General features: G+C 40.4%; 1 protein-coding gene across 2 annotated transcripts in view; it reads right to left on the bottom strand.

Moving 5' to 3' along the window:
* vwa8 (von Willebrand factor A domain containing 8) overlaps positions 1-19,485 on the bottom strand; it is a 212,249-nt gene that overhangs the window by 78,026 nt on the left and 114,738 nt on the right. For both annotated transcript variants that reach the window (XM_072914532.1, XM_061970810.2), the window contains exons 30-37: positions 14,902-15,021; positions 14,704-14,768; positions 12,889-13,014; positions 10,459-10,568; positions 6,132-6,283; positions 5,867-6,071; positions 1,184-1,265; positions 66-270 (exon numbers count right to left, since the gene is read on the bottom strand). In XM_072914532.1, the coding sequence (XP_072770633.1) occupies positions 66-270; positions 1,184-1,265; positions 5,867-6,071; positions 6,132-6,283; positions 10,459-10,568; positions 12,889-13,014; positions 14,704-14,768; positions 14,902-15,021 (1,065 nt within the window). The remainder of the gene's footprint in view (positions 1-65; positions 271-1,183; positions 1,266-5,866; positions 6,072-6,131; positions 6,284-10,458; positions 10,569-12,888; positions 13,015-14,703; positions 14,769-14,901; positions 15,022-19,485) is intronic.

Here is a 19,485-nt window from a genome sequence, read left to right as displayed (position 1 = left end):
CTAAAGTATATTAATAACTCCTATAGTATTGTGCATTGAGAAGACATGCTAGATACTGGATTTACCTGTACAGGCCTGCCATCCTCAGAGCCAATCATATTCCTCCACTCCATCAGCGATCGCTGCAGCGTGTCCAGGCCGGTCTCCCACAGACGGACGTAGCCGCCCATGTCCACGGTGACCACGCCGCCCGAGCTGAGGGGCGCCAACAGCAAGTCGGTTTCCGACACTTTTGACACCCAGCTGGTGTAAGGCGACACGGACATGGACCTGATAGTCGGACAAAAAAAAGTCTTATGGTGAATTTATCAGTCTATCCACTTAGCCAGTTGCTCATCTAGGTTAAAGGTCAATGGTGAATATTACTGTCCAAAGATCTCATTGTACCAATGTGAGCCAAATGCTGCTAATTCAAAACTAGTTGGAGAAATATTGACCGAAGTTACAATCCTGTCAGTCCTCGTATGACCAGACGGTGACTTTTTTTTTCAAATCACTGCACTGCAAAAAGTCAGTGTTCAAAAACAAGAAAAAAATTACAAAAATTAGGGGTATTTTATTTGAACCAAGCAAAATTATCTGCCAATAGAACAAGAAAATCCGGCTTGTCAAGACTTTCCAAAACAAGTCAAATTAGCTAACCTCAATGAACCCAAAAATACCTTAAAATAAGTATATTCCCACTAATAACAAGTGCACTTTTCTTAGTAGAAAAAAAAAGAGACCTTTTTGCTCAATATGTTGAAAAATATTCTTAAATTAAGTAAATGCTAGTGCCATTATCTTGACATAATGATATGCATACATCATGATCTTTTTTTTCATGCTTGAAGTAAGAAATTATTACTTTAAAAAAGTAGTTTTATACTTGTGAGTGTTGATGACACAGCTTTGCAACACTTGATATTCTAGTTTCAAGCATGTTTTACTCAATATAGGTCATCAAATCTCAGCAACAAGCTGTAATATCTTACTGAGATCATTAAGGACCAAAACCCTTAAAACAAGTAAAACACTCTAACATAAAATCTGCTTAGTGAGAAGAATTATCTTATAAGCAAATATCACCCTTATTTGAGATATTTAATCTTACTTAGATATCAGTTTTTGCAGAGTGGCTGTTCTATTTCCGACCCCTAGATGTCAGTAGATGCTTGAACATGGACTAATCAGCACACTTTACCTGGGAACGGGAATATATTTGACTTTTTTTGAGTTCAGATCCGTCACCTCCAGGTAGCCTGCAGTCATGGGAGGGGTGACATCTGATGGACAAACAGGAAGTTGTCATATAAGTGTTTTTGTACATATAGAGCAGGGGTGTCCAAACTTTTTGACTTGTGGGCCACATTGGGCTAAAAAAATTGTCCGAGGGCCGAGAAGCCGACTGCATGTGAAGTAACACTATAAGTAGCCTATACATATACATACAGTACATGCCAAAAGTTTGGACACACCTTCTGTCGGAGGCAGATATTTACATATATCCGAATTTAAGTGTTACTTCTTTTCATTTCATTTTCATATTACAAAACAGCTAGTGTTTTTCTTCCAAATGTGGTCTTTTGGTTGTCTGCAAAACTGTGTGCTTAACCTTGAAGTGAGGAATGTTAGAGAGAGAGATAATAAGCATTTGTTTTGGCTAGAGAGACATGACTGCCAGGGACTTAAGAGGGGAGAGGGTTGTCAGGGGGGGGGGGCAGACCATCTATGCCGCGCGATTGAATGTTCTATGCTGGACTGGTCTCAATGTATATATGCAAAATTTTGCAAATATATTACAAAATACCTATTCTGTCTCTGGTGGTTTCTCAACTCAGCTTTAAGTGTCGTAAAGAGCTTGGGAGCGACTTGTGACTTGAATTCCCTGGGAGGAACAACGGGTCCAAAACGTCAGAATCTGGACGCGAGAGGAATTAAACTCTGGTAAGAACGATGCGAATAAAGCGACAATGTTTTTTTTTCTTTATTTTCATGACTATTTACATTGTAGATTGCCACTGAAGGCATCAAAACTATGAATGAACACATGTGGAGTTATGTACTTAACAAAAAAAGGTGAAATAACTGAAAGCATGTTTCATTTTCTAGTTTCTTCAAAATAGCCACCCTTTGCTGTGATTACTGCTTTGCACACTCTTGGCATTCTCTCAATGAGCTTCAAGAGGTAGTCACCCGAAAGGGTTTTCACTTCACAGGTGTCATAGTCGGGAAGCACGGTGGAAGAGGGGTTAGTGCATCTACCTCACAATACAAAGGTCCTGAGTAGTCTTGGGTTCGATCCCGGGCTCGGGATCTTTCTGTGTGGAGTTTGCATGTTCTCCCCGTGACTGCGTGGGTTCCCTCCGGGTACTCTGGCTTCCTCCCACCTCCAAAGACATGCACCTGGGGATAGGTTGATTGGCAACACTAAATTGGCCCTAGTGTGTGAATGTGAGTGTGAATGTTGTCTGTCTATCTGTGTCGGCCTTGCGATGAGGTGGCGACTTGTCCAGGGTGTACCCTGCCTTCCGCCCGATTGTAGCTGAGATAGGCTCCAGCGCCCCCGCGACCCCAAAGGGAATAAGCGGTAGAAAATGGATGGATGGATGGAGGTGTCATAGTTTTGATGCCTTCAGTGACAATTTACAATCAATTGATTGATTATGGAGATGTGCTTTATTTTAGTGCTTCATCTAAATGCCTCCAGTCCTTGGACACTGTTTTTCACTCAGCACTAAGATTTGTTACTGGCTGTCGTAGTCTCACCCACCAATGTCAACTGTATATGAAGTCAGACTTATCTTCATTGAGTGCACGCAGATACAAACATTGGCTGACTATCATTTAAAAGGCTCTTTTAGGTTTAATACCTCCATACTTCTGTACTTTGTTACAAAGAAAAAAACAGCTCTTATGCATTACGTTCTAACAATTTGTATGTTTTAACTGTTTACCATGTACGGACTGAGTTTGGCAAAAGAGCTTTTGGCATTGCTGCCCCTATGGCAGGGGTCGGCAACCCGCGGCTCCGGAGCCGCATGCGGCTCTTTGATCACTCTGATGCGGCTCAGCAGCTCACTTGCCGAACCCCCCGATTTTCCCGTGAGACTTCCGGATTTTAGTGCCTCTCGCAGAAAACTCCCGGGATTAATATTCACCGATTTTCACCCTTACGGCTATAATAAGGGCGTGCCATGATGGTACAACATTTGGCGCCCTCTACAATCTGTATTAACAGCGTGCCATCCCACCACTTGTTATATACGTACGTGACAGCAAGGCATACTTGTTCAACAGCCACACAGGTTACACTGACGGTGGTCATATAAAACAACTTTAACACTCTTACTAATAATGCGCCACACTTTGAACCAAAACCAAACAAGAATGACAAACACATTTGGGGAGAACATCTGCACCTTAACACAACATAAACACAACAGAACAAACACCCAGAATCCCATACAGCCCTGACTCTTCCGGGCTACATTATACACCCCTGCTACCACCAAACCCCGCCCCCACCTCAACCCTGCTCCCTCACACATCAACCCCCCCCCCTTCTCTCTCTGTGCGTCGGTTGAGGTGGGCGGGGTTTGGTAGCAGGGGGTGTATAATGTATCCCGGAAGAGTTAGGGCTGCATGGGATTCTGGGTATTTGTCCTGTTGTGTTTATGTTGTGTTACGGTGCAGATGTTCTCCCGAAATTTGTTTGTCATTCTTGTTTGGTGTGGGTTCACAGTGTGGCGCATTATTAGTAAGAGTGTTAAAGTTGGGTTTTTTTATACCGCCACCGTCAGTGTGACCTGTGTGGTTGTTGACCAAGTATGCCTTGCTGTCACCTACGTGAGCAAGCGGAAGCCCCATATAAAGGGTAGTTGATCAGGCACGCTAGCTGTAGTGGGTGCTATATGCTGTACCATCACGGCACGCATGACGCTGACAAGCTCCATTCATTTAAAACCCGCGTGCCGCACCAGCTTTCAAATTCCACATAAAGGTGTGGGCAGCGTGTCTGAGACCCCTGGTTATACATAGCACAAAGCAAAAAAAAACAACTTTGCATGCAGTGTTATTAAATTTAAAATTTCAAAAATTTTTTGCGGCTCCCATTGTTTTCTAAAATTTGTGAAACTGGTCAAAATGGCTCTTTGACTGGTAAAGGTTGCCGACCCCTGCCCTATGGTATGGAATGCATTGCAGACGAAACTGAAACTCACTGAACTACTTCCATTTCGAGACTTCTGTTCTGTCCTGAGGGACAAACAGCAAGAGACTTTTGCACAGTGCCTGTGTTTTTAAAAGGTGTAAATCTTTATTGTTGTACAGTTCTCTTTTATGTATTTTAAAATGTATGTGTCAACGTATGACTTTTTTTGAAACTGCTCTGTGACATGTGCTGTTGACCTCTTGGCCAGGTCACCCTTGTGGAAAGAGATCTTGATCTCAATGGGTTTCTTATCTGGTTAAATAAATGTTCTACAATGTAAATAGTCATGAAAATAAAGAAAACGCATTGAGAAGGTGTGTCCAAACGTTTGGCCTGTACTGTACATATGTGTACATGTTATATTAATATCATGGATATATAAAAAAAATATTTGAATATTAAGAGTATGTGAACCACTCCTACTTTTACTTCTATGACGACCTACTTAAAGTTTTGCAACAGAAATATACAGCAACTAAAATGTGCCAAACATGGATAAGTGTGGAGAGCGTTTGCATTTTTTCCCATCATGCATTGTAATGGATTTAAATGGGTGTGATTTTGACATTTTTATGGTGTTTGGATATTTTTTAATAATATCCAAAACAATCAGTAAGCAGGTTGTGTTATGTGTGAACTAGAGATGTCTGATAATGGCTTTTTTGCCCATATTCCGATATTGTCCAACTCTTTATTACCGATTCCGATATCAACCGATACCGATATATACAGTCGTGGAATCAACACATTATTATGCCTAATTTTGTTGTAATGCCCCGCTGGATGCATTAAACAATGTAACAAGGTTTTCCAAAATAAATCAACTCAAGTTATGGAAAAAGGTGCCAACATGGCACTGCCATATTTATTATTGAAGTCACAAAGTGCATTCTTTTTTTTAACATGCCTCAAAACAGCAGCTTGGAATTTGGGACATGCTCTCTCTGAGAGAGCATGAGGAGGTTGAGGTGGGCAGGGTTGGGGGGGTTTCGTAGTGTCCCGGAAGAGTTAGTGCTGCAAGGGGTTCTGGGTATTTGTTCTGTAGTGTTACGGTGCGGATGTTCTCCCGAAATGTGTTTGTCATTCTTGTTTGGTGTAGGTTCACAGTGTGGCGCATATTTGTAACAGTGTTAAAGTTGTTTATACGGCCACCCTCAGTGTGACCTGTATGGCTGTTGACCAAGTATTCACTTGTGTGTGTGAAAAGCCGTAGATATTATGTGACTGGGCCGGCACGCAAAAGCAGTGCCCTTAAGGTTTATTGGCGCTCTGTACTTCTCCCTACGTCCGTGTACACAGCGGCGTTTTAAAAAGTCATACATTTTACTTTTTGAAACCGATACCGACAATTTCCGATATTACATTTTAAAGCATTTATCGGACGATAATATCGGCAGTCCCATATTATCGGACATCTCTAGTGTGAAATTTTTTTGGATTGTTTGGATTGGGTCGTATAAGTGAATGCTGCGCTAAAGTTGCTTCAAACACAATTCATGGTCATTGACCTGATTGACTCACATTGTCCACAAGATGGCGACAAAGTTGCAGCAATAAGGCTGAGAGATATTTCAAATGAATTTGAAAACACTCCGCAGGCCAGATTCCTTATCAAGCTCAAGACGACTGAAGTTTGCACACCCATGATATAGTTTGTTTTCCGTGATTGCTAACCTTTAGGGTAGACCTCCTTCAGGGGCACTTTGCTTGGGGGAAGGGCCCGGACCACCTGATTGGCTGAGAGCAGACTCACGCAGTTGCTTCGCTTGGCGGCCGTGTACCGCGGGCCGCCCCGGAGGAAGTTGTGCGCGCTGCCGTCGCTGCTCTTCATCTCTGACAGGTCGGCTGTCCTCTTGAAGCTGTACACCTCATTAGGGGACTGGACAAGACATTCACTCAGAGATGCTGACTTGTCACAACGTCTTGTTCCGAGTCTCACCATGAGGTCGGGGAAGCCCACGATGACTCGGGCGAAGGAGCCGGTGTCGGCCATGACGCGGTTCGGGGAGACGATCTTTTGGCCGAGGGCAGCACTGAGGTTCTCGTTGGGAAGTTGGTCACATGACAACATCTGGGGAACGCACGCGGCATCTGACAGGGTGAGGAGAGAAACGCAGTATACGTGATTTTTTATTTCATTTTTGCAGTGCTGACATAACCAGAAATCATGATCATAATTAGAAATAAAAGTATTTTTTAATCTACTTCCCCTAAATATCTAAAAATATTAATATTCTCTTCATGTCATATTATGCTCCTTCCAGTGCTGTTGTTTTTAGGTTAGAGTTTGTATCCAATCAGAATTCAGCTAGCTCATGTTGCCATGCTGTACAAAATCTGCCCCGGGGCCTTCAGAATCAACAATGTCTGCGCACTGTAGGTGAACGGACACATACAGTTGATAGACAATTGCCATAGCCAATCAGATCACGAGTTGTTGTCAGTAAGGCCTTCGAGCCGGCTGTACGCTGTGATTGGATACTCACTTGGGAGTCCCAAGTGAGTATCCAATCACAAGTTGCGAAAACAGGAAGTGGCACCGGAGCCATACGAGCCGTAGAAAGCCACAGAAAATTCAGCAGTACTCACAAAGAAGGAGAGAAAAATGTTGATTAGGTGGCAGGTATACAATTGCAAGGCCATTTTCAAGTGGGATACTTAAGAGAAACTACATCTTGTGAGACGAGGTCGGCCGACACCGGAAGCTATCCCGGCGGTGAAATGGTTTTCCCGCCACTTTCACACGAATCAAACGACTACGAGCGGTACCACTGGCTAATATGCCGTCGAATGGGTGCTACAAATTGTGAGTTCAAATATTTTATTTCTTACTTTTTTCATGTTTCATTTGTTTTATACAATTCTTTTAATTTTGACAGTACCATGTAAGATATGTTTTAATTGCTGAAGAGGGTTTAGTGAATGTTAAATGCCCCGAAAAATAGACCGTTTTGTACACTGTTGAGGTGCTTCAATGGACGGTAGTGTGCAAGTGTGTTTCTGTGTAGTATCTCCAGCCGTGTCCATGTGGTGACATCAATTACGGCAGTGGTCCCCAACTACCGGTCCGCGGACCGATTGGTACCAGGCCGCACAAGAAAAAAATAAATAAATAAATAAATTTATTTATTTTATATTTTTTTTAATAAATCAACATATAAACACAATGTATACACTATATATCAATACAGTCTGCAGGGATACAGTCCGTAAGCACACATGATTGTATTTCTTTATAAAAAAATAAATAAAATTAAAAAAAATCCCCCCCAACCCCCGGTCCGGTCCACGGGAAAAATTTTCAAGCGTTCACCGGTCCACAGCTACAAAAAGGTTGGGGACCACTGAATTACGGTATTTTGAGAAGTGAAGTCGGACTAAGTAAGGCCTAGGTGAAAAACGCACGGCCCGCCACTGACTTTTTGTGCCCTAATCCTTTGCAATGTTCTAAAAGAGGATTAGATTTTTGGAATAAATCCTGTCGGCCAATAAAACACAAGCCGCAGGCCGCAAATGGCCCCTGCACCAGACTTTGGACAATCCTGGTGTAAGCAAACTCTTGCATACATTGTTAAAAAAAAAATCGATTCACATCCAAATTGCAATTTTTATTCATTCTGATTCCATAATTTTCAAGAATCTATTATTTTTTCTGTGTACTGTATTTTTCGGACTATAAGTCGCAGTTTTTTTCATAGTTTGGCTGGGGGTGCGACTTATACTCAGGAGCGACTTATGTGTGAAATGATTAACACATTATAATATTATTCACGTAAGAGACTAGACGTATAAGATTTCATGGGATTTAGCGATTAGGAGTGACAGATTGTTTGGTAAACGTATAGCATGTTCTATATGTTATAGTTATTTGAATGACTCTTACCATAATATGTTACGTTAACATACCAGTTGGTTATTTATGCCTCATATAACGTACACTTATTCAGCCTGTTGTTCACTATTCTTTATTTATTTTAAATTGCCTTTCAAATGTCTATTCTTGGTGTTGGCTTTTATCAAATACATTTCCCCAAAAAATGCGACTTATACTCCAGTGCGACTTATATATGTTTTTTTCCTTCTTTATTATGCATTTTTGGCCGGTGCGACTTATAGTCCGAAAAATACGGTACATTTTTTCCCTTCCGACCGGTAGGGGTGACTATGTCCCACGACTGCCCTGGGGAGGCCTCTGGATCCCCCGAGAGTAGCTGGATGAAGTCGCTGGGGAGAGGGAAGTCTGGACTTCTCTGCTTAGGGTGCTGCCCCTGCGACCCCGTCTCGGATAATGGATGGAAATGTTTTCATTTTATTTTTTTTTAAATAATTAATTTTTGGGTTAAAAACATTAACACCTATTATTAATATCATTATTACTAATAAATACTGTTGCTTTTATTAATTTGAGGTTTTCCTGTTTTTTTTAGTATAGTAATTGTATGTATTCTCAATTGTTTTGTAAATGTCTCTTAATTATTGTAAAGCTGGGATTGGGTTGGAATTGCTCTATATTATTTTGATTTTTGTAAATAAAATAAATAATAATAAAAAATTATATATTTATATACAGTATATCCAAAGATGTTTTAGGCCAATTATAAGTCCAACATCAGCAGCCAGGATGAGCTTTTGCAACCTGCAACCTGTTTTGAAAAAAGGTTGTATTATAATTTATATACCAAATAATATATTACAAGAATCGTGTTGAATCAGGAATTGATTCTGAATAATATCATCACTCCAAAAATCTGAATCGAATGGAACCTCAAGATGCCCAAAGATTCCCATCTCTAGTAGAAATGCGTCCAAACATGCATACCTACACTGCAAAAAGTCAGTGTTCAAAAACAAGAAAAAAAAATACAAAAATTAGGGGCATTTTATTTGAACTAAGCAAAATTATCTGCCAATAGAACAAGAAAATTCGGCTTGTCAAGACTTTCCAAAACAAGTCAAATTAGCTAACCTCAATGAACCCAAAAATCCCTTAAAATAAGTATCTCACTAATAAGTGCACTTTTCTTGGTAGAAAAAAAATGAGACCTTTTTGCTCAATATGTTGAAAAATATTCTTAAATTAAGTAAATGCTAGTGCCATTATCTTGACATAATGATATGCGCTCGGCATCATGATTTTTTTTCCATGCTTGAAATAAGAAATTATTACTTTAAAAAAGTAGTTTTATTCTTGTGAGTGTTGATGACACAGCTTTGCATCAGTTGATATTCTAGTTTCAAGCATGTTTTACTCAATACAGGTCATCAAATCTCAGCTACAAGCTGTAATATCTTATTGGGATAATTTCGGACCAAAACCCTTAAAACAAGTAAAACACTAACATAAAATCTGCTTCGTGAGAAGAATGATCTTATCAGATAGAAAATAAGCAAATATCACTCTTATTTGAGATCTTACTTAGATTTCAGTTTTTGCAGTGTACAGTGTTACTTTTCTGATTACTTTTCTGATTGATACACCACATGGCGGCGCTGTCGTTAAACCCCAATGTTTCAACTCCCCAGAAATAAAACCGACTTGAAATTTCTCACACATCTCAATGCGCTTCACAAACAAAACGTGCTGTAACTTGAGAGTGTGTATCTGAATCCGCACAGATTTTGGCACACACATTCAGGGGACAGACAAGCACAAATGTGTAAAGTTTGACAAAAAAATATGTCCGCCATCGAGAAAAACATAACTAATTGTAAATAAGTCATTGACTGTTTGGGTATTGATCATGAAACGTCAAACATATTTGTATTAAATGAACTAAATTGGCCCTTGTGTGAGAATGTGAGTGTTAATGTTGTCTGTCCCGAATGCAGCTAAGATAGGCTCCAGCACCCCCCGCAACCTCAAAAGGGACAAGCGGTAGAAAATGGATGAATGGATGACCACAACCAACACGTGGCACCACAATAACATGAAAAAATGTTGTATTGACTCTACTGTTGCCAACATTACAGTGACTTATGAGCTTTAATGAACACACTCTACCCACACACTGCGTGACATTTTGTTCCCGGTATCGGTGACAAGAAGCGGCACAAATCCTGGGACGCGACGGGGTTCGCTTTGTCTCGCTAAGAGGTCCTGTCAAGGCAAGACGTATGCGCTGCCTGAGTCTATTTGTCTGTCTGGCCGCTTTTATTAATAGCCTTGACATCATTGTCTGCGCTAAGGAGACAGCAGAGAGCGGCAGGGGAGGACATTAAAAGCATCGTTAACCTTCAATTACAGCCGCGGATGTTAAAAAAGGTACCTGCGCTGGTCCCGTGCCCCGAGCTGACGGCGTCCTCGCTGATGCTGTGCAGCTGACACACTCCAGAGTCCTCGGCCGCCATGTGCATGGGCTTGGTCAGCAGGTACTTCCTGTTGAAGGACACCTGAACTTAGGCTTTTGTTGTGAAAATGACTACTACTACTTATTAGGGATGTCCGATAATATCGGACTGCTGATATTATAGGCCGATAAATGCTTTAAAATGTAATATCGGAAATTATCGGTAGCGGTTTAAAAATGATCGGTATCGGTTTCAAAAAGTAAAATGTATGACTTTTTAAAAGGCCGCTGTGTACACGGACGTAGGGAGAAGTACAGAGCGCCAATAAACCTTGAAGACACTTCCTTTGCGTGCCGGCCCAATCACATAATATCTACGGCTTTTCACACACACAAGTGAATGCAATCATACTTGGTCAACAGCCATACAGGTCACACTGAGGGTGGGCGTATAAACAACTTTAACACTGTTACAAATATGTGCCACACTGTGAACCCACACCAAACAAGAATGACAAACACATTTCGGGAGAACATCCACACCGTAACACAACATAAACACAACAGAACAAATACCCAGAACCCCTTGCAGCACTAACTCTTCTGGGACACTACAATATACAAACCCCGTTTCCATATGAGTTGGGAAATTGTGTTAGATGTAAATACAAACGGAATACAATGATTTGCAAATCATTTTCAACCCATATTCAGTTGAATATGCTACAAAGACAACATATTTGATGTTCAAACTGATAAACAAGCAAATAATCATTAACTTTAGAATTTGATGCCAGCAACACGTGACAAAGAAGTTGGGAAAGGTGGCAATAAATACTGATAAAGTTGAGGAATGCTCATCAAACACTTATTTGGAACATCCCACAGGTGTGCAGGCTAATTGGGAACAGGTGGGTGCCATGATTGGGTATAAAAACAGCTTCCCAAAAAATGCTCAGTCTTTCACAAGAAAGGATGGGGCGAGGTACACCCCTTTGTCCACAACTGCGTGAGCAAATAGTCAAACAGTTTAAGAACAACGTTTCTCAAAGTGCAATTGCAAGAAATTTAGGGATTTCAACATCTACGGTCCATAATATCATCAAAAGGTTCAGAGAATCTGGAGAAATCACTGCACGTAAGCGGCATGGCCGGAAACCAACATTGAATGACCGTGACCTTCGATCCCTCAGACGGCACTGTATCAAAAATCGACATCAATCTCTAAAGGATATCACCACGTGGGCTCAGGAACACTTCAGAAAACCACTGTCAGTAACTACAGTTGGTCGCTACATCTGTAAGTGCAAGTTAAAACTCTCCTATGCAAAGCGAAAGCCATTTATCAACAACATCCAGAAACGCCGCCGGCTTCTCTGGGCCCGAGATCATCTAAGATGGACTCATGCAAAGTGGAAAAGTGTTCTGTGGTCTGACAATTCCACATTTCAAATTGTTTTTGGAAATATTCGACATCGTGTCATCTGGACCAAAGGGGAAGCGAACCATCCAGACTGTTATCGACGCAAAGTTGAAAAGCCAGCATGTGTGATGGTATGGGGGTGCATTAGTGCCCAAGGCATGGGTAACTTACACATCTGTGAAGGCGACATTAATGCTGAAAGGTGCATACAGTTTTGGAGCAACATATGCTGCCATCTAAGCGCCGTCTTTTTCATGGACGCCCCTGCTTATTTCAGCAAGACAATGCCAAGCCACATTCAGCACGTGTTACAACAGCGTGGCTTCGTAAAAAAAGAGTGCGGGTACTTTCCTGGCCCGCCTGCAGTCCAAACTTGTCCCCCATCATAAATGTGTGGCGCATTATGAAGCGTAAAATACGACAGCGGAGACCCCCGGACTGTTGAACGACTGAAACTCTACATTAAACAAGAATGGGAAATAATTCCACTTTCAAAGCTTCAACAATTAGTTTCCTCAGTTCCCAATCGTTTATTGAGTCTTGTTAAAAGAAAAGGTGATGTAACACAGTGGTGAACATGCCCTTTCCCAACTACTTTGGCACGTGTTGCAGCCATGAAATTCTAAGTTAATTATTATTTGCAAAAAAAAAATAAAGTTATGAGTTTCAAACTCAAATATGTTGTCTTTGTAGTGCATTCCATTGAATATGGGTTGAAAAGGATTTGCAAATCATTGTATTCCGTTTATATTTACATCTAACACAATTTCCCAACTCATATGGAAACGGGGTTTGTACATATATATACACACATATACATACATATATATATACATACACATATATACATACATATATACATATATATATATATACATGCACATACATACATTACACACACATATATATACAGGGCACATCCAAATACACAGAGGAGAACCATTTCAACACCATAAAGTTAGAGAAATAAGTAATTTGTCACATACTTGTCAGTGTTGCTCTCCAGCAGCAGCCAGCGATCCTCCGCCACCAGGAAGACGGACTTGAGGTTGATGGGCAGGGAGATTGCGTGGACCTGGCCCTCCAGCACATCCAGAACCTCCAGCTGGTTGCTATCATCGCAAAATGATGCAAACACCAAACTCATGTGTGCGTTCTTAACACATACATGATCTTAAACCAAAAACACCATTAAACCCATGCACCGGGAACATGCTGCAATCATGTAAAAGCTGCAAGGTCAAAAACAAATGCAAACTGAAAATGCTGTGAATGCCAAAAACACACATTAAACCCAAAAACAAAAGCATGACAGAAAGGCTGCAAGTTCAATGAACAAAACAGATGTGAGCCATGCTAACAGAAAGTTAGCCAGACTACCAGGAAGGTTTTATTTTATTTTAATTGATCACACAAACAGTATATGTAACAATATACAAATAAGGGCACATCCAATTCTTTACATTATTCCAAACATTCACAATGTTGCGCAATCACTATTTATTCATAAACAAAACAAGTTAAAGAAAGTAAGGTAAGAGACAAAACAAATAGATAAGACGAAAATAACTAAAATACTGTATTTTTCGGACTATAAGTCGCAGTTTTTTTCATAGTTTGGCCGGGGGTGCGACTTATACTCAGGAGCGACTTATGTGTGAAATGATTAACACATTAGCGTAAAATATCAAATAATATTATTTATCTCATTCACGTAAGAGACTAGACGTATAAGATTTCATGGGATTAGGAGTGACAGATTGTTTGGTAAACGTATAGCATGTTCTATATGTTATAGTTATTTGAATGACTCTTACCATAATATGTTACGTTAACATACCAGTTGGTTATTTATGCCTCATATAACGTACACTTATTCAGCCTGTTGTTCACTATTCTTTATTTATTTTAAATTGCCTTTCAAATGTCTATTCTTGGTGTTGGCTTTTATCAAATACATTTCCCCAAAAAATGCGACTTATACTCCAGTGCGACTAATAAATGTTTTTTTTCCCTTCTTTATTATGCATTTTCAACCAGGAAATTAGCCAAGCAACCAGGAAGTTAACCGGGCTTCAAGAAAGTCAGCCAGGCTAACAGGAAGTTAGTTAATCGGTGGCCTAGTGGTTAGAGTGTCCGCCCTGAGATCGGTAGGTTGTGAGTTCAAACCCCGGCCGAGTCATACCAAAGACTATAAAAATGGGAGCCATTACCTCCCTGCTTGGCACTCAGCATCAAGGGTTGGAATTGGGGGTTAAATCACCAAAATGATTCCCGGGCGTGGCAACCGCTGCTGCTCACTGCTCCCCTCACCTCCCAGGGGGTGATCAAGGGTGATGGGTCAAATGCAGAGAATAATTTCGCCACATTGGTACTTTAACTTTAAATAAGTTGATAGAATGAAAAGGTACATTTTTATTGATGTATTTGTTAAACCTTGAAAATAGTTTCCTCTATAATATTGTAACATGTTATTTTTTTTAGTATTTGAGGACAGATATCGCTCAAATCCGGCAAAGTTTGGCTAACTTCCTGGTAGCCAGACTAACTTCTGTTTTCTTCCCTCAACCTGCACTATTTCTGTCATGCGTGGTGTTTTTTTTGTTTTTTTGGCATTTGCAGCATTTTTCCATCCATCCATCCATTTTCTACCGCTTGTCCCTTTCCTTTGAATTTTTTTATTCATCCTGCAGCCTTTACGTGAGTTAATTTGCAGCATTTTCCCGTTGCATGTGTTCTATGGCATATGGATCATTTCTGAACTGTGGTAGATGTGAAGTGTAGTTTTATAGTTGGCTTACCCGTCTTCCTTGTAGAAGAGCAGCCAGTTCTTGTGGGCGAAGTCGCAGCACATCTTGTACTGAGCCTGCGAAACAAACATGAAGACATTTTGAAATGACGCATTATGTTTGTATGACGCCAGCTTGGGAGACAAATTTATGTAGGTCACACTAATAATTGAAAATAGGACAATTTGTGTTGCCCTTGCGTCCTCTGACCTGTGGTTCCTTGCTGCTCCACCATTTGGAGGCTTTGCTGGGTGTCTGCTCGCTGTCAGGAGACAACATGAGCCTCCGCACGGCGCCCGTCGCCATGTCCACATGGAGCACCGTGTGACTCTGATTTAACGGTGGGACAAAACATGAACATTACACAAGATAAAGTGATTGACACTTCCACAATAATGTCTGTGATCTGTGCTGCTGTACACTGACTACTCTGAAGTATACCAATATACTTCCTACTATACATAAACGACATGTCATCAGCATGCGACTGTGAATTGTTCTTGTTTGCAAATGACTCGGCCTTGCTGGTATCAGACAAGCACAAGTCACAGGTGGAGAAAATCCTCAGTGCTGAACTCTGTAGAACATGCACCTGGCTCGCTGACAACAAGCTATCCATACACTTGGGTAAAACTGAATCCATCCTATTTGGGTCCAAAATCAACCTTAAGAAAGTCAGTGACTTCACTATTAAAGTGGGTGACATTGTTATCACCAGGAAAGATGAGGTCACCTACCTAGGTTCCATTCTAGAGGCTAATCTTTCCTGTGATAAAATGGCAACCAAGGTAATCAAAAAGGTCAACCAACGAACGAGATTTCTCTACAGAATCTCCTCTCTGGTCAACAAAAGCACCTTGAAGATTCTAGCGGGAACTCTTGTTCAACCCTTTTTCGATTACGCATGCACCTCCAAAACCCTCAAATCTAGACTCCAAACATCCCAGAACAAGCTAGTCAGATTACTTCTAGACCTCCACCCCAGATCACACCTCACTCCTACCCACTTCTCCAAAGTGGGCTGGCTCAGGGTGGAGGACAAAGTAAAACAACTTGCACTGAGCCTAGTCTATAAAATCCGCTACACCTCCCTGATACCGAAGTACATGTCAAACTACTTCCTTAACGTAAATGGCCGCCATAACCACAACACCAGGGGGAGTTCCACTAACCACGTTAAACCCGGATTCCGATCTAACAAAGGTCTTAACTCATTCTCCTTATATGCCACATCAATAGGGAATGCACTCCCAACAGGTGTAAAAGAAAGGGCATCTCTATCCTCCTTCAGAACCGCACTAAAAGAACACCTCCAGGCAACTTCAACCCTTGACTCACACCCTACCCCCTACCCGGATTGTAAATAATCCATATTTGCCAACCTTGAGACCTCCGATTTTTTTTGGGGGGGGGGGGGGGGGGGGGCGTGGTTAAGAGGGGAGGAGGAGTATATTTACAGCTAGAATTCACCAAGTCAAGTATTTCATATATATATATATATAAGAAATACTTGACTTTCAGTGAATTCTAACTATATATATATATATATATATATATATATATATATATATATATATATATATATATATATATATATATATATATATATATATATATAATAAGAGTAATACTTGAATTTCAGTGTTCATTTATTTACACATATACACACACATAACACTCATCTACGCATTGTTGAGTTAAGGGTTGAATTGTCCATCCTTGTTCTATTCTCTGTCACTATTTTTCTAACAATGCTAAACACCCTCTCTGATGATGCATTCTGCTTCGTCTCCTTGTTGTGTGTGCAGTTGTGCACTCTATAAAAGCCCTAGTGCAGGGGTCGGCAACCCAAAATGTTGAAAGAGCCATATAGGACCAAAAATACAAAAACAAATCTGTCTGGAGCCGCAAACAAATTAAATGCCATATAACATACAGATAGTGTGTCATGAGATATAAATTGAATTGAGATGACTTAAAGGAAACTAAATGACCTCAAATATAGCTACAAATGAGGCATAATGATGCAATATGTACATATAGCTAGCCTAAATAACATGTTAGCATCGATTAGCTTGCAGTCATGCAGTGACCAAATATGTCTGATTAGCACTCCACACAAGTCAATAACATCAACAAAACTCACCTTTGTGCATTCATGCACAACGTTAAAAGTTTGGTGGACAAAATGAGACAGAAAGAGAAGTGGCATAAAACACGTCCTAGAAAGTCGGAGAAAGTTATACATGTAAACAAACTACGGTGAGTTCAAGGACCGCCAAAATTAGTAGGACAAAACGGCGCTCGCCAAATACTCGAATCAGTGAAGCATGTTTAATATAAACAGTGTACTTTATAACAATTAGGGAGGTTTGTGTCATGTTTGTCCTCCTACATAAACCATATTAAAACAAAAAATATATTTTTTCCCCTCATCTTTTTCCATTTTTCATACATTTTTGAAAAAGCTCCAGAGAGCCACTAGGGCGGCGCTAAAGAGCCGCATGCGGCTCTAGAGCCACGGGTTGCCGACCCCCGCCCTAGATGTTATTGTCACATATGCATGTACACTAGATGGCAGTATTGTCCTGTTTAAGAGTGTCACAACATTGCTGTTTACGGCAGACGAACTGCTTTACGGTATACAAAAACGTGACTGCTGTTGTTGTGTGTTGTTACCGTGCTGGGAGGACGTTAATGAAACTGCCTAACAATAAACCCACATAAGAAACCAAGAACTCGCCCTCCATCATTCTAGTTATAACGTGATTGGGCAGGCACGCTGTTCATATTGTGGGAAAGCGGACAGGCTGTGGACACGTCACTCAGGTCCGCCCGAATTTCGGGAGAAAATTTGTCCCGGGAGGTTTTCGGGAGAGGCGCTAAATTTCGGGAGTCTCCCGGAAAATCCGAGAGGGTTGGCAAGTATGAAATAATCAAATGTAAATAATCAAATGTATATATTTGTTCTTATGCTTTCTGAACTCACTATGTTCACTGCTCGCTGTACATATCCTACCAAGTCAGACCTACACTGTTTCAATGTCCATTTCTCTGATGATGCGATTGTTGATGACTGAAGTGCTGATATCAACCAAACCTACTTCTTCTGTTTGTTTGAGATGGTCATTACTGCCACAAGTGGTGGAAAAGTGTATTACAACCGAATACCGCTGCGGCCCTGAGAAACAGATATTTTTTTGGCGGCCAGTAGGGGGCGCTCGCAGCCCAACAATGGCCTTATGGTTAATAAACACTGATATATACAACACTTCTCTAAACTGTAAAAAGTCATTACATTTTACATTGAACTACTAGAAAGTTCGGTTGCTAGAAAACCATCCATCCATTTTCTACCGCTTGTCCCTCTCTGGGTCGCGGCGGGTGCTGTAGTTTATCTCAGCTGCATTCGGGCGGAAAGGCAGGGTACACCCTGGACAAGTCACCACCTCATCGCAGGGCCAACACATATAGACAGACAACATTCACACTCATATTCACACACTAGGGCCAATTTAGTGTTGCCAATCAACTTATCCCCAGGTGCATGTCTTTGGAGGTGGGAGGAAGCCGGAGTACCCGGAGGGAACCCACGCAGTCACGGGGAGAACATGCAAACTCCACACTGAAAGACCCCGAGCCCGGGGATCGAACCCAGGACCTTCTTATTGTGAGGCACACGCACTATCCCCTGTGCCGGTTGAAATTTACTGTAAAAATAAAAGCGGTACCGGTTTTCCATTTACAGTAATACACTGTAAAAACAACTATAGTAGATTTTATGGTTAAAAACAAAACAAAAACTGTCCGTTCAAAAAAATGTTTTAAATAAAAGTGGTACAGTTTTTCCTTTTACAGTCATTTTATGTAAATAACCCCATAAATGTTACAATGAGCTGCAAGTTGTTGTTTTTTTAATGGTAAAATCTACAAATGTTTTTACTGTGTAAGTAACATTTCCCCTTTGATCGCACTGAGCTGGGGAAAAAAGCTTTTGTCTATGCAGCTCCTTGTGCGTGGAACATGTTACAAAGAGACTGGAAGCTGACAGAATTGTTATCCTTGAATGCTTTTAAATATAAACTAAAAGCATTTCAAGCTGCCTCAGTTTTTGTCCATCTGTAAATGTCTTACTTGATGTCCGTCCTGTTCTTTTAATGTGTAATGTGAATGTCATTTTGATGCCTTTTGGCCGGGACTCCCTTGAAAAAGAGGTTTTTAATCTCAATGGGATTTTTCCTGGTTAAATAAAGGTTAAATCAAAAAAACATAATTACCATAGTTATTAATAATAATTTCATAAATTATGTGCTAGCTAAAAATAAATTACAAATGAATATATTAAAAATAATATTACATCATTTACATATTTATTAATACTATTTTTTATAATAATAATACAACTAATTTTAATATAGAAGATACATTCAAAACAAATATTAATATTACATAATCTACATATCTATTAATACTTTTATAATAATAACATTACTAATTTCATACAGAATATAAATTCAAAACAAATATATCACATAGTTTACATATTTCTTAATATTTTTATAATAATATGACTAATTTCATATAGAACAGGGGTCCCCAAACTACGGCCCGCGGGCCGGATCCGGCCCACAGGAAGTCCCAAGTTAAAAAAAAGTTTTTTTATTTTTATTTTTTAATCTTTCCTTTCTAATCCATTTTCTACCGCTTGTTACTCTTGGTGTCTCCGAGCCGCTCAGGCAAATCATATTGTCTAAAAATGAATTTCAATGTTAATTGATGGTAAATGACAAAACG

The sequence above is a fragment of the Nerophis lumbriciformis genome, linkage group LG13, assembly GCF_033978685.3.
Source record: "Nerophis lumbriciformis linkage group LG13, RoL_Nlum_v2.1, whole genome shotgun sequence".
NCBI classification, from domain to species: Eukaryota; Metazoa; Chordata; class Actinopteri; order Syngnathiformes; family Syngnathidae; genus Nerophis; species Nerophis lumbriciformis.
This window is presented reverse-complemented; position numbering and strand designations above follow the sequence as displayed.